The sequence below is a fragment of the Polypterus senegalus genome, chromosome 3, assembly GCF_016835505.1.
Source record: "Polypterus senegalus isolate Bchr_013 chromosome 3, ASM1683550v1, whole genome shotgun sequence".
NCBI classification, from domain to species: Eukaryota; Metazoa; Chordata; class Cladistia; order Polypteriformes; family Polypteridae; genus Polypterus; species Polypterus senegalus.
In genome coordinates this window covers 108,290,167-108,306,609 of record NC_053156.1, presented here as the reverse complement: position 1 = coordinate 108,306,609, position 16,443 = coordinate 108,290,167, and the positions used below count along the sequence as shown (strand labels likewise).

Genomic DNA, 16,443 nt, shown 5'->3' with positions numbered 1-16,443 from the left:
AATAAATATTTTTCACTTTTATTTTATTAAAGAGACATTAACAAAATGCTGGTGTTTGAATTTAATTACAGAAATGTGCTTATTAACAGTGTACACTAAGTATTTCATATAAGCAACATTATGGTATGCATGTTCTTTGGGTATTATTTAAAAGACATATTCTCATTAAAGTACTAGACCTTTAAATAGTTCTGGCAGACACATACTTAACAGAGAAAATTTCAAATTTTAATTAAATACAATACTTTAGAATTTATAAGTCAATTGAATATTTGAACATTGTGGACAATTTTCACCAAAGGCTGTGTATACTAAAACTGCGCAAATCATTAACATATCTTAAAAAAAGCAATAACTGCCAGTGTACATTATATATTAAAGTGCCTATCCTTTGGCTTTAAGGAAATCACAGAAAAAGCAAGACATAAGATTTAGAGTGAATGGTCACTGGTGTCAAGGTGCACTGTTAAAGAGCTTCTATAAGTCAAACAACAGTCTCATCAAAAACACTGCTGCACGTCTACATATTTGTCAAGTCCAAGGCTTTAAGAATGCAGCTCATCCAAAACCAAACAGCAAACAAGTCAAGACTGGTTTTCTCCTTAGTTATATATGTGTTGCTAATAAACACACAGTGGTGGTGGATGGGGATTGGGGTGCAATTCATATTTTCATAAGTTTTCTTCAATTGCCATAATCTATATGTGGTAGTGAATGATGATGGGACTGAGCTCATTTGTATTGCACTGTCCGCATCCACCACAGATCCCATAAACTTTTCTCGGAATAAAAGTCCCTGAAGCTGAGTTTCTACCAGGTGGCGGAAATTAAAGCAGAGCAGCAGGTGGAGAGCTTATGGTGCTTTGGATTTTCTATCTGATACACTTACATGACAGAAACTCAAAATGGCAGAATGTATGTATTATGGAAGCAGTTGTTGGATGCACAGTACATACACGATTCTCACTCAGCTCAACAGATACACAACACATTTTCTTGATAGTGAGGCTTGAGAGAGGACAAGAGTATCCTCATCTACTATAATAAATACTACTAAAATTAGCCTCTTCTGATGCGTCCAGGAAAATGTAAGTTTTCTGGAATTTGCCACTTGTGCATATAAGCAGGGACCAAGCAAGAATTTCCATTATTTACTAAAAAGCTGTGAGGAGCATTACTGGATGGCAACTTTTACATAAAGGTTTTCTCAATAGCAAGGACAGGTAATAGGGTCACAAATGAACACTTAGTAGCTGCCTACTGCCTGTGGTGAAGCTGCATTTAATCTCCAACTAAAACGTGCTAGTAGACAATGTAAAATAAGAAACACTTTATCTTTCTGTCAAATTTCAGATGTCAGTGTTCTTCCAAGTTGACAAATGCAACAGAACAATAACGAAAAGGTTAAGAGTCAAAAACAATACAAAAAAAGGAATTGGTCATTCAGTGTTGGCACTTTAATAATTTCACAATTGGCATCGAGGACAATTATTAGTATAGTAGTGAATTATTGCTTTAACACTTTTGTCATGGATTTTCTTTTGTCATGATTATGGCCTTGATTTCTTCTTCTTGTGAGAGATGTCAAAAGTATTCATTACTCAAATTATGGTAAACATGCAACTAACAACTATATGAGCAATGTATGTGATTATTTTGAAGCACATAATGTTCAAATCAACCATGCAATGCAAAGTTACACTGTTTGCAATATACACATTACAGTGTTAACACTATTTCTCAGCACCAAAACATTTTCTGCCGAGTATGTTTGACAAGAGTGAGTGCTGGTGTTTAATGCCATAGTGCAAGTGTGCCCGTCACGCTGGTGCTGCCATCTAGTGGATAAAACTGCAAAATACATTGTAGTCTGTATTTCTTAACATTTGGCTTTATACTCCTTAATATCAACTTTTGTCAACACCTGCCTTGGAAGACTTAATCAGTGAGTTTTATAATTATAGTCTGACAATGCATCCCAGGCAGAATTTTGAAAAAATTGTTGGTAAACGGTGCATCTTTTTATATACCGTGTAATCATTTTTTAAATCGTACACAATTTTAAGAAACTGACAAATTTTAAATGGCATTGCTTTGGAAAAACAAAACACATTTTTATTTAAGTCTGTGGACATTAACAATAAGAAAGATTTTCCTCCTGTACTGTAAACTAATACATTAGCAGATCTAATATACTGTACAACTGAAGTTGAATCAAGCACTTTGACACACTGAACATGTCTGCTAAACAAACAGCCTTCATTACAAGTACATCAAATCAGACATATTTTTAAATGTTCAGCTTGCTACACTGAAGGGACCCACAAGACTACAGTGAGTCTGTAAACCTGTCCTTATTGTACAATCCACTTGTGGTGTATGTTGCAGAAAAGCTTTCTTTCTCCATATCAAATGATTAATGTTCCAGCTAAATACAAATCAACACATTTTCATGTGTACCAATCCTTAATTAATGTTTACAATTATAAACTCTCAGAGATCAAAATATATTAAAAGTGTAATGGTATTACTAAATGGTGTAATTAAAACACATCTTACTACTAATAAAAATAAATACGGATAAACTACATTATTTTTTCAGTTTCCTTTTTACAAATAACAATACGGTGGTAGAAAAGTCATCAGCCAGAAAATGGGATGGAAACAAAAATCATAATAATTCAACATCCTCTGAAGGAACCTAATTATTATGCTTGGACATCACACTTGAATAAATACGGATGTGGAAAGTAAATTAACGGCTTCATTTAAACACTCTGCTCCCAAATCACCTCCAAAATGTGCCACTGCCTCCATACTGTCCAACTCAATCCCTTGCCCTCATTCTCAAATGAACCTCAGAGTTAATTCTTCTACAAGTGACCAAGAGAGAGTAGAACTTTTTCTGGGAGATATCCTAATGGCTCTCATACATAATGTAGTAAGCAGAGCAGCAACTCAGAGGAGTGCATGCCACAGATCAGGCAGATAAAGTCACACTTGCAATTAGACCCATAAACAATGTGGATGCCACCCTCAAGTTTCTAATCTTGATACTGACCTTGTTTGTGCTTTGATATCTTGTCCTGAAAAATGACAATGTAAAGACAAGATGCATACCTTAATGGAGTTCAGTGATCACGTCAATAAGTTTAACAGCAAAAATGTGCACTTGCCTCACAGAAACAGGGATTTAACAGCATGCAGCAACCAGTACAATGTAATATTACAGGGCACACCATCATAAATGCTTATTATATCCAAAAAAAAAAAAAAAAACTATATGCAAGATCGACAAACGTACAAATATCTGCCCAAATTCAAAAAACTGAATAGACTGAGTGGATGTGGTGAAGCGCATGAAGGGTCTGTGGCAGTGTGGAATTCTTAAAATAAAAACAATGCAGCGTGCAGCCCCGGGATGTTTGATGGGATTACTGGCTGATACTGTTTGCACATGAATGTATAATTATTTCAGCCGATTTGCTCATTTATGTTCTTTGTGTCATTAGGCAAATACCTACACCCACAATAGTATAAAATGAGCATGAATAGGTTAGAGAGGAGGTTCGAGAAAGAAAAAGAAAGTAAAAAATTGGAAGGTTGAGCCAGTGCAGTGGAAATGGGGCAAAACAGCTGTTAAACCTCACAAAGGTGTAATGGGGGAGACGCTCCATGAGTGGGTCACTCCTTTTAAGCAACTGGAAGGAGCAGAAGCAAACAAGTGCACCAGGGGTCCTGCAGGACCAAAGACAGGTGGCAGGACGATGGAGGCCCACCTCCGAACATATCAGCAGTGACCGAGTGAGGTGGTTGGACCAGAGCCAAAAGGGGACCACATTTGCTGGCAATTCAGCCGGGCTGATAAGACCCCAAGTTTAAGCAGGAGAGGCAGAGGATTAGTTGATCTAGGCTTAACAACAGAATGAAAAGGGAACCCGAATTTTGAGAAAGTTTTATTCTTCAATTTTAACTTATTCATGGAACTTATTTATTGAACTTTTAACTTCTACAAGGACACAGGTTTTATCCGGGATTATTTAAATACATTTTGCACCACATTTCACGTATTGATCATGGATTGACTTTGGTTGATCTGATTTCGAATAAAAAGCATGCAGCACTTGCAGCAATCTCCTTGCTGTGTGTCCCAATTGCACCAGTCTGTCCCAGGCTTGTCCTCAGATGGCATTGTCTCCTTGAACCCAGGTATTACAGTGGAAAACAGTGCTTCTCCTTGACCCAGGGGTGAAACATGGGAGAAAAGATCTCTCCTCCATTAACACTGGGTCAATCTTCTGGATTTACCATCCATGTGATACTTGGCAATCTGGGAAGACCTTTTAACACAGTCTATGCTCCTCTGGATAGAGAAGAGTTTGTCAAGGACACCTGTGCATCATGCAAGGAAATCCTTGCTGGAGGTATGGTAAACATGATCCACTGGAAGAACCACCTAGGGCTGTACTCGAAAAACACAAACAAGCATCTGTCATCTAATCTAAGGATCATCTTGAAGGTGCTAGATAATCTTGTTTGTGAAAAGAGAAACCCCTGTACTTAAACTTGCCTGTTGGCACAATGATCATTATAGGGAATGATGGAACTAGAAAATATATGTATAAATAATTCATAGGTGCCACTGGTCTGTATTTTAATATTTAAACAGGGCTGCCAAAAATGTTTTATCATCATCTAAGGTGCTACAGTATACAACATAACTTAAGTGCTTCCCTGGATCACACCTTATAGGCTGTGTTCACTATTTAAAAAATTGTGCAATACAGTAATCAACATTCTTTTAAATGCTTATTTCATAATATGAATATGTTCATTCAAACATTTTGACAATAAAATATTTGTTACTTTGTTTTCTGTAATAATGGTTCAAGAATGTAAAATCTACCATTACCAGAAATGCATCTAAAAGGATTAAATGGTTTTATCTTTCTAAAGAGTAAATTACTGCAAAATTCTGCCATTTAATAGCTGCTTTTACAGTTTACAATAAATTTTATAAATGGCAATCTTGAAGTAAGAATTTTGCCCATTCACATTCAAGAATATAAGTGCCTTACAACTGAGGGGGCAGAGCGATTCTGCCATGCCCAGTCCTTGCCTTCTTTTTGTCGTCTTCTTTTTCTTCAGTCATCAGGGTAGATTGCCTTCAACCACGGCTGCATAATGAACTTCCTTCCATCATAATGTCTAAAGTAGATCTCCAAATTGGGGATCTGTGGCTGTTATGGGAAAAAAAGTCCAAATAATTATATTATAGCACACATCAGAGGATATACAGTAGTAAGATACTCTGAAGAATGCTAAATGCTGTGCATTTCAGGGCAATGGACACCAAACTGATCACGTGGCTCTGTGTCAACATGCTGACAAATTCTGGCATGGTGCTTATCCTAGAGAGCTAGTGGAACTATTTTCATTCATCCATTTGGGAGAGCAGGGCCTAAAATATGTAGCAGGCTTGATATGTATTTTCAATCGTGGCTTTGATAATCCCTCCAGTCAAGATTGCACCATTTATAAAACTCTGACCCAGGAGGGATAAGTAGTGCTTTGCCCATAATATTTGATGCAGGAATGGAGTGCTTCTGTTCTGACTTCTCCTTGAGATTACACTCAGGTAGTGAAAAATTCACTTCAGGAACCTCCTAAGCCCTATTGATGAACCTTTTTTTGAGGAAGCAGAATCAGGTGACTCAGAGGGAGACACTCCCATCAATGAAGCTGAGGAAATTCCTCCATGCCAGGGTCCTGGGTTTGCCCCGAGCTCTGGATGTTGCTGTTCTGTCTTGACTGACTTCTGCTCAACACTGTGGAGGTCGGCGACATTGCCTCTGCTTTTACAAACCAGGGTGGGGTTCCCCATCCTTAAGAAGGGGACTGCAAGGTATATTCCACCTTTAAGAGGAAAAGGCACTCCTCAGTCTCCCTGGGAAGGCCTATGCCAGGATTCTGGAAAGGAAGGTCTAGCTCTTGGTCAAACCCTAGATTGAAGGCTGTACAATATGGGGAAAAATTGCAATGAACAATAAATCTGGTAATGATGCAATAACAATAAATGATGCAATCAGAGATTAAGGTTGTGCACTGTAAAGTATTACCAATTGTACATGATGCCAATACAGATAATAAAACTGAGATTGATAGCTGTAAATGTTTATTTAAACAAAGAAAAATTACACTCAATAGTTAATAATGCAAAAATGTAAACAAATGTTTTCTGCAAAAATAATGTGAAATATTAAAAAATAATTCTGTAAAAACATTGTGGGTCCAGCAATTGGGAAAATCTAATAATAATTAATAATAATTCTTTGCATTTATATAGCGCTTTTCTCACTACTCAAAGCACTCAGCAATTGCAGGTTAAGGGCCTTGCTCAAGGGCCCAACAGAGCAGAGTCCCTTTTTAAGCATTTACAGGGATCGAACCAGCAACCTTCCGATTGCCAGTGCAGATCCCTAGCCTCAGAGCCACCACTCCGCCTAACTAAATGTTTGAGTTATATCTCACGTATCTCATGTGTTTTGCGCATCACTTCAATGATCAGCATTTTTATATTTTGTTATTTTGTAATATCATTTATAAAATGGACAGATTTTTCTAGTGCATTGCTCTGTTTTTTGGTTAACAGGTGTAAAACATCAGATTTTCAACATGCCTCCAGCACCCTGCAAGTGTTGTTTTGCTACTGTTCCATTTCACTCTTGTACTTTAGATCCCAGATTTGCTGGTTAAAACCTTTAAGCATTCATCGTAGCAAACGAAAGCCGGTTTCCTTTCTCATTAAACATAATGGGACAACCATATTTCTTATTTTCCTTTAATCATTATAACAGCTTTAAAATCTCCGTTCTAATGAGTATTTTCAGTGTCAGAAAAACTACCTTAACCAACATGTTTTTTGGAGGATGCCGATTTAGCACATACTGTAATTCCTAAAACAAACACAAAATGAAAAATAAGTATGAAGGTTACCAGTGTTATATTTTGTTGAATGTTTAAAAGAGGAAAGTGAATACCATTTAGTTTAATCCTTAACTCTGCACAAATGATCTATTCTTACACAAGGTGTTTTTTTTTTTTGCTTCTTGTGATTTGATTTCAAAAGTTGCTGTGTGTCTTTTCTTTCTTTACTCAATAGCAGAATTTTTAAGTTGCTGTTAATTAAAGTGCTTAGCAAATAAAAAATATAATGAACGAAACCTTAAAGTTCATTACAATGTGACATTTAGTCCATTAAGTAATCCCTTTTGTGGTGCATGAATAGACTCACCGTGTATTAACTTATATAAATTAAACATAGATGGACACAGACTTCATGTCTTTTGAACCCAAGGAAGAGATGGGTACATAGTAAAGCACAAAGCTGGAGAAGAGGTCAGAGCGCAATGGACAAAAGTATGCATGCATTTATTACATTTATATTTATGGGTTCCATACAAGTATTTCAAAAACGTGACGTGTTGAAGTTCCACTTTTTAATTATGTCACTTTCCATGCACAGAAAATCTTGTTTTTGTAAATGACCATCAATATACAAGTCAATAGGGCTACATGTGACACACCCGGAGTGAAAAAGCAAAAAATAATAATGAAGCACACAAAGGCACATTAAGTACAACAATAATATAGTAGTACTTTTAACCTATGCTCAAATATATTTGAATGTGAACTTATTTTTACTATTAGTATTCACACTATAATTCTGGTATAATTTGACAGCCTTAATTTGGTCATTTGAAAAATCTGTCTTAACAGTCTGTATGTTCTGATTCTGATTTACACTTGTGTACATTCATTTCTTAAATGAGAACCACTGTATGTAAAGAATGTGGAATAAGGCCTTGTTGAAAACAGGCAACAGTAACCAGAAAGTAACCAGAAAGGAAATCTAGCTGAAAACAAAATGTAAAACAGCTCAGGATGCAAAAACCTGTATAATTAAAAATGTGTTTAAAGATTTTTACAGATGAAACCCATTATAGGTCCTACATAATAGATTGTTTTTAAGCATGTATTGCACCAAACTGGATAGATTAAAAATGACTGTTAAAAATATTTTTGCTTAATTAACATATTGCTCTATACAGTACCTTTACACCTGTAACAGCCTGTAGAGCTGTTTGTCGAATGTAGTCCACCATTACAGCCTTTCCACTTGGCTCCCCAAATAATACTTTATAATGTGGAACATCCTCTTCACCCTGCACACAACAATGGTTTCAACTATGACATCTTGGAATTCAAATTCGAAAGAACATAATGAAAAACTGTTCTTAATATTTTTACTAAGCAATATAATGGATGGCACACCAAATCTCAGAATCCTTGGTTCAAACCTTGATACCAAAGTGAACCCTTGAATAGACTCCTGTCTCTTTCAGCCTGAAATGATTTGAGCTGGCCAGTCAAAGAATAAAGTAACACACATGGTTATTTTTAGATACTATTTTACTGCTTTATGTTACATTATACCCAATTTAGTGTCCTGGGAATGATGACCAACAACTGGTTTTGTGGCAAGAGACATATAGTAAAATCTCACTATTGTACATATTATTGTAATGAAGAAAATTTGTAATAAATGCTTTGCCTGCTCAGATAGTGACTGACAATGCAACCTAAACAGACTATGCACATCAATTCAACTCCCCAAATGCAGTCTACTAGTCCCCTCCTGCACAAATAGCCTCTTGCTGGTGTGGCTATCTGAAACCTGCAAGGCTGATGTAATACTCTCTTCATGTGATAAAGTTAAGAGACATTAGCACACAAACACCTTCAAATCTTATTTTAATCTGTTCTGGTTAATCCATCCATCCATCCATCTACTTCAAATCTGTTTTTTCAGATCAAGGTGGGAACGAACTCAGGATTGAAAACCAGTCCACTGCAAGGAACACTCAAGCACATACCCAATCTAATGCATATAGGACCAATTTGAAAATAGATGTGATCTCCACATTTCTAGGATTTGGAAGGAAAGCCTTATGCAAACATGAAGAGAACATGTATTACCCGGTGCAGTATATATTTATTTTAGTAAAAAACAAACCAGAAAAAACGAGTTAGAAAATGTACTAATAGGATAACATTCAGGTATGTTCGGGAACAAGTTAACTTATATGAAGGTTGGAGTATTTCAATTTTTTTTCTTTTTTATTTACTTCATCCAAGAGTTAGTTATCACATTTTTGTTTATTAAATATTTTTAGAACAATGAGTCACATTCAAAAATAATAATGTTAATAGAATGCAATTACATGTGCCAGTAGACTACATTAAATATGTGCTTTTTGACAGTATTTACTAGGGAATTAAAAACTAGGCACAAATAGGCTTGTTGTGGCTCAACAGCTTTTATACACAGCTGATTCCAATTCTAGTACTGTATAAACGGCATCAATTGATGTGTGTTAGTGGTGGAGGATGTGTGACTAACTGCTGTTCAGGTTTTTTAAACATAACATTTTTAAAAGTAATAGAGTAGTACCCAATAATTAACAAAGAAAAATAACTATTAATACAAAATAACCAATATTAGCATAAAATCACCACTAACCAATGAAAGTACAAAAGCAACTAAAATAAGTTCCCCATTTACCTATTAATATTAGATAAAACAGTAATTAGTTAAAATTATTTAAATAAGTAAGAAACTGGAAAGGAACTGATTCATTGTATAATGGGAGTACGAAAGGTGAAAAAAAGATTTCAATTCCATTCTGAAGACACACAAAAGCAAAAATAGCTGTTTGTATCAGCCATAACTCATGGCCAGTCCATTGTATGTTATACCAGTATATACTGTAAATGGCATAGGATAAACTGTAATCCTGCCCTGTCATTGCTGTAGGCAGCCAGTGAGGTCCTTGTTGCATGCAGAGTGGCTCCAATTTTCTAACTGCCTAAGAATTGCTTCCCCACTGAATTATTCCAAGAAAAGTAACTTTTTTTGTACTTCTACAGTTAACTTGCCTAAAGCAGCAAGAGAAGGGTGCTAATGTATGTGCAGTTTGGGCCCACATACTCTTCCTAGCATCAGACCCACTTGCCTTAGGCATGCAAACAGCTGTCGGAAAAGTAAAAGAGTAAAATACACAAAACACAGAAGTTCAAGCAACTGTTGTCTAGGTAAAACTGAAACACTAAACCAATTAGTAGTTGAAGTCGCACAACATTCTCCATTTTAAGAAAGTTCAGTTTGCAAATTTGCCAATGCAATGTTAAAAGTCTAAAACTTTATATGGTGTAATCTGTTGAAGATATAGCAATGAAAATTGAATTGTCTAACAAATTACCTTGAAGAATAAGAATGTCACATTTCAAAAAAGTTGGTCCACAGGGCATTGACCTGTTTACAGCTTGTCAGAGCTAAAATACCGTATATGAGGTCTTCATGGAAGTACAAAACAATGGCTACAACACACCAAACAAAAAGGAAGCATATCACAGTAGCAAGGATTTTCATTTATACACCACACATCTTATCCTAGATCGCGGACAACAAAATATTTTTAAGTGATCTTACCTTGGTATGTGAATACCTTTGTTCAATCCACTCTCTAGGAGCTTTTAGCTTCTCATCCCAACCAACAATAACTCCAATCATACCATGATCCTTTTCCATAATCACTTCACCCACCCGATAAAGTACAGAGTTGGGTCTTGGACTGCGAATTTCTCTAGAGTCTGCAGACAAACAAAAGAATCAAATTGGTTATTTTACTAGGTTAAATAAAAATCATATAGGTATTATATGCCTTCTCGAAAAGTTTTCCTAACAATGTGCATCTTGCTTTAACATTTATTGGATTCAGTACTTGTATTAAGTCTGAAAGAAGTGTATGGCCTTTTGTATAGTAAACAATGTGTCAAAATCACAAATAAGAGCATGAAACATTACCAATAAAAAAAATTATTCTAAAATATATATATTCCCCATCCTTACTCATTCAGTAACTTTTTAAAATGCTTCTTTTTTGTGATTGATTACCATAGGCCAGTTTTATTATTTTGCTCTTAAGTCTATGAAATACAATATTTCGATTAAAGTTAAACAGTGGGTGCCTGTAATTATACCCAGCCACAGGGGATGCACAAACCAGTGTGTTTCTTCGTGCAGGTCCCAAGTCCGGATAAATAGGGAGGGTTACATCAGGAAGGGCATCCGGTGTAAAATTTTGCCAAATCAATATACGTACAAGTGTGTAAATGAGAGGGAGGTCAGTGGAATAGTGAGGATGCAAAGAGTAGAGTTTGCGAAGATGGATGAGTTTAAATACTTGGACTCTACAGTACAGAGTAATGGAGATTGTGGAAGAGAGGTGAAAAAGAGTGCGCAGGCAGGGTGGAATGGGTGGAGAAGAGTGTCAGGAGTAATTTGTAACAGACGGGTATAAGCAAGAGTGAAAGGGAAGGTCTACAGGATGGTAGTGAGACCACCTATGTTATACGGGTTGGAGACAGTGGCACTGACCAGAAAGCAGGAGAAAGAGCTGGAGGTAGCAGAGTTAAAGATGTTAAGATTTGCATTGGGGGTGATGAGGATGGACAGGATTAGAAATGAGTACATTAGAGGGTCAGCTCAAGTTGGACGGTTGGAAGACAAAGTCAGAGAGGCGAGATTGCGTTGGTTTGGACATGTGCAGAGGAGAGATGCTGAGTATATTGGGAGAAGGATGCTAAGGATTGAGCTGACAGGTAAGAGGAAGGCCTAAGTGAAGGCTTATGAATGAGGTGAAACAGAACACATGGAAGAAGATGATCCGCTGTGGCAACCCATAATGGAAGCAGCTGAAACAAGAAAAAGAAGTAGTGTGTGCCTATAATTAATATTAGCACAACAAAAAAAAAAACACCACCGAAAAAATATACAAACTTAAATGGACGAGAGTGTCCTTAAATGAAGGTTAAAGCCACATCAGACACAAGCCTGTTTAAACTAGACATTGTCAATAGCACTTTAAATAACACTGATAATGTGAATGACCCACCTGTAAATCAAGATTATTAATTGTGGAACTACAATAAAAAACAATCAATCACAATATACTGTGAGGTATATTTAAAATCATTTGTCAAATCAAATTATTGATTACTACAACCATCCCTCTTATTCTTTTGAAAAGAATTTCAAATGGTGGAAGGCAATTAAACAAATGCTCAAATTTGTACTTTCTACCAAAAAAAAAAAAAAAAACACCACATGCTGAAGAACTGCCAATGTTTCAGTGCCTGAAAATAATTTATTGCAGTTTCAGACCATATGTCTGCTTAATATGCAATATACAGTACAGTATTAAAAGATAAATGTTTGCCCTAGAAACATGCATCAGAACACACTGAAGGAAGCTATAAATTAAGAGTATTTGACATCAAAAACTGAAAAATATCAAACCGGGTTGGTACATGTAATCATTTATTGGGAAAAAAAAAAAAGCAAATCTCTCAAGACATATTCTACATACCGTATTTAAAATTAATTAAATGAGAAAAGCACACATAATTAAAAAAGATATTTTACCTCCAAAGTATCCATTCTCACGCTGAAAACGTAGCACTTCAAATGCTGGCGACTCCCCTTCTTGTTCATTGTCTAAGTTTGTCATAGATGGCCTATGAATAATCACAGCAACACCCATTTAACACTGCAAGCCATGCACAGAAACATCCATTTTATGACCTTGTCAAAATATATTCATTACCTTAGTAAGAAATATGACAAGACTGTAATGTTACGGTCATCACACCTAAAGTACACCACAATATTATAAGTTCCATCCTGGAGAAGGAACTGCATCTGTTGGTTTTCTTTGAAACAAGGCTCTGTGTCAAAGAAGCTCAGCTAATTTGGCTTTGCTTTTTTTTTTTTATGTCTAATCTGCAATCAAAAATGCTATGTATTCTAGGAGTTTGTGTACAAATGTACTGCATAACTGAAAATAGCAGACAGACAGGTATCATTTTCAATACATTTGAGACTACATCCACCACAAATCTTAATGTGTTACTTACTGGACAAAAATGTTTCAACAGCCAACAAATACAATACAAGTGATAAGATTTTCTTACTAGGAGTAACAAACACAACGTAATTTGCACCTGGGTTTTTTTTTTTTTTTAGAAACGGATTGGACAAACAACATTCAACAGTGCATGTAATCAGTTAAGAGACAGTTTATTTTTAAAATTATGAATCATTTATAAAAAGTAGAAATATTGCTGGTTTTCCTGTTACGTTTAACAACCTAAGAAGAAGTGCTCAGCTGGCAAGAGGCTGTATGAGACAAAAGCACACTTTTGGAGGCAAAGGACAAAGAAATGTTCTACAGATCAAAGAATGTAAATTCTTTCATGTTGTAGCATGCAAGTTTTGTAAAGACAAATAAAAATATGTTGTGATTTTGGGTAAAAATGTTGAGTCAAGCAACATGACCAGCCAAACACTATTCAGGGCACAGCCAGAAAGCTGTTACCATGGGCTAATTGCTTTATGCTCATAAGGTTCCTTAAAGCTAAATAAAATTATTCATTTTAAAATAAGCTCATGCTAATTGAGATGAGCCGTATATGAATTAGTGATCAATGATGCAAGATGGGTATACACTATGTGATTCTCACTTTATGAAATGGGGAGTTTGGATGCCATCTCACACTTGAAGAATCATTTCTGCTGTTAGTCAATCACAGGCAGCCATACACTATGTGATTTCATTAGCTTATGAAAAGTAGGAGGCCTTCTGAACAATCTCACAAGAGATTGTGTGCCAAGGCTCACAGCACCCACACAGTCTGGCGCAATGTTTTATTTGTCCCCAAGAGGAAATTAAAATACACAACATGTATCTGCAGTTGTGTATTTATGATGCATGCCAAGTATGCTTTCTATTATTATTTTTTGTATTATATTTTTGTCAACTATTTGAAGGAGACATGCAAGTATGAATTTCATTGTACTGAGTACACATGACAAAGTTGACTTGACAAATCTCCAAAAATATATAATACAGGGTTCTAATGACATAACATAACTATTGTGTCTCTGTTCTCGTTTGTACACAAACATTTTGCAGCCACATTTACAGAAGTATAAACACAGAGTCACTTCCTGTTTAGTCAAAGAGAATTGAAACTCCAAATATATCACAACAAAGATTAACTCAAGCTGACATACCAAAAAAAGCAATCAGGAGCCCATAAGCTGTTTGGATCAGGTCAGAATATATTTACCTTGAGAGTAGTGATTTTACAACCTTAAAGTACTTTGAAAAGACACCTGAAAGGTCACAAAAAAATTAGGAACCATTTCACAGTACAAACACACTTGCCCTCAGCTATCAGGGAACAATATGAAGCTGGGAGTCCACATGCATATGCATTTATTTGTAATGGAAACACCTAAATCAGAAAAACCTGGAGGAGAACTCCTAGAGACACAAGAAAAATATGCATGCTCCACACCGACAAGGAACTGAGCCAGGATTCAAATGCAGCATGTGAGACTGTGAAGCTTCTGCTGTGCCCGCCCTACACACAGTGCTGGTAGTGGTTAGTTTCATCAGATCACAAAACAGTAGAGAACATGAAAAACTGAAAAACCAGTGAAGTGTATCCATAAGAAAACTCACATGACATTAGACACCCAGCGTTGCACTCTTTCAACCACGGCACCCACATTTAAGTAGGACTTCTGGAAGTTATTCCAGCTTCTGATTAGCCTGCAAAGATAACAAGTGCTCTTTTAGAATAAAAATGTAAGTTGTTTTTTTTTTTTTTAATTGTGGTTTCTGTGCTGACAAATACTTGACTTTCATATACAGTACATAGCTTTGTTAGCATCATCCCTAGAGCATGCATTCAACATATCATGAAGTGCCTTCTACAAAACATGCTGAGAAGCTCAATATGTAACAAAAAAGAGGCAGATAAAAAAAGTAATAAAATGATCTTGGAAATATTTTTTTTTATGTTAACACAAACATTTAGCAAAGATGAATATGACCAACTACAATAGCCTCAAGATGTCAGTCTTGAAGGAGACTCTAATAACTTGACCTCATAACTAATGGAGAGATCACCATTCACCAATCCCATCAAGCCCCACAGCCTTAAAGGTTTACCTTTGGGTGGCATGATAGCGGTAGGCTGCATCCTTTCCAGTCCACTGGGAGATGAGGTACTGGGCAGGAAGGGCAGACAGTAGAAGAGCCAGCTGTAGGACCACTGCGGGTGTCACCTGAGGCATCCCTCCTCTGTAAATGTACATAAACAGAGTTCATCAAGATACCAGGCTCCAGACACTTGAAAGGCACTGTCCCTTTGGTGCCATCTTACCTGCACACAGTACACAAGAAGCACAGCTGCCTCAAAAGGAATTGTTAAAAGCCGACAAATGTAAGAAATTTGCAAATAAGTTATTTATTTTATAATACCATTAACAAAAGTAAAGTAAGGTGGATGTCGTATTGACAAGACAAGGCATTTTACGGGAAGGGGCTCTGAAACACACTTGAATATATTCTGAGTGTTCAGAATTGCTAATAAAACATTTCAAACTGCACTTCTTCAAAGTTCTTCATTTCGGACTTCGCAAAACCTGTTGTGAACTTAAAGAGCCCACTTGCGTCCTCCGTCTATTCCTCCAATCTCTTTATTTTTCGAACCCGTTTAGCCTGTTCTAAGACTGCGGAAGCAACACTAGACGGGGTGCTACTACCTAAATCTTTAAGTATTAAATTGGTACCTGACATAAAACACCAACTCGTTTATAGATGCTAACAAATTAAACATAAGCTAGTGAAGGAATCACCCACACCAATCTTCCGGAAGCTAACAGTGGCATCAGTTATCAACATGTCAACAAAGCAACGTGATTACTATAGCAAGGAGCAAAAAAGTGAGGACGTGAGCCCCACTGTGGTGTGCAACGAAATCGGTACGATGAAACCTCCCAATAAAAACGACATAACAAAAGGCGAGGAATGCATTTACTTGCACCGAAGAAGTGTAACAGTAAGTTGACGGTATCATGACACCAACCTTTAGGTACTAGATGAGGCGGCAAAGAGCGCCAACCTACTATCGCCTCCAGTAGCTCGGCTGCCGGCTACTCGTCTGCTTACACACCCCGCGAAGACTCGGTCGCTCTCTGGTCAGCCGATCTGCTTTCTTCTTTTTCCAAAAGCAGTACTTATTCGGTAAGTAACGCGCAACCTGGTGACTCCCGCACATGCCACCTACTGTACTTTCAGGTTCTACGAGCGGCATGTCGACCAAAACAAACAAATCAGCGGAGCGACAACGTCCAATGGCCGTGGACCACGAACGCCGACAGCGCCTCTAGCTCGTCGCCACGTCAGTCAGCCACTGACGCAGGCGCACATTGGCCGCTAGAGGACCTCGTTGTCTGATGTTCAGCAT

At 36.8% G+C, this 16,443-nt stretch overlaps 1 protein-coding gene across 1 annotated transcript; it reads right to left on the bottom strand.

Moving 5' to 3' along the window:
• Positions 1–4: 4 nt before the first annotated feature.
• si:dkey-261l7.2 lies at positions 5–16,440 on the bottom strand. Its single transcript, XM_039747774.1, has 7 exons — positions 16,063–16,440; positions 15,144–15,275; positions 14,652–14,741; positions 12,548–12,639; positions 10,553–10,713; positions 8,115–8,225; positions 5–5,240 (listed from the first exon to the last, which is right to left on the bottom strand). The coding sequence occupies exons 2-7, from the start codon at positions 15,266–15,268 to the stop codon at positions 5,145–5,147; spliced, it is 675 nt and encodes a 224-aa protein (XP_039603708.1). The 5' UTR covers positions 15,269–15,275; positions 16,063–16,440; the 3' UTR covers positions 5–5,144.
• Positions 16,441–16,443: the final 3 nt, after the last annotated feature.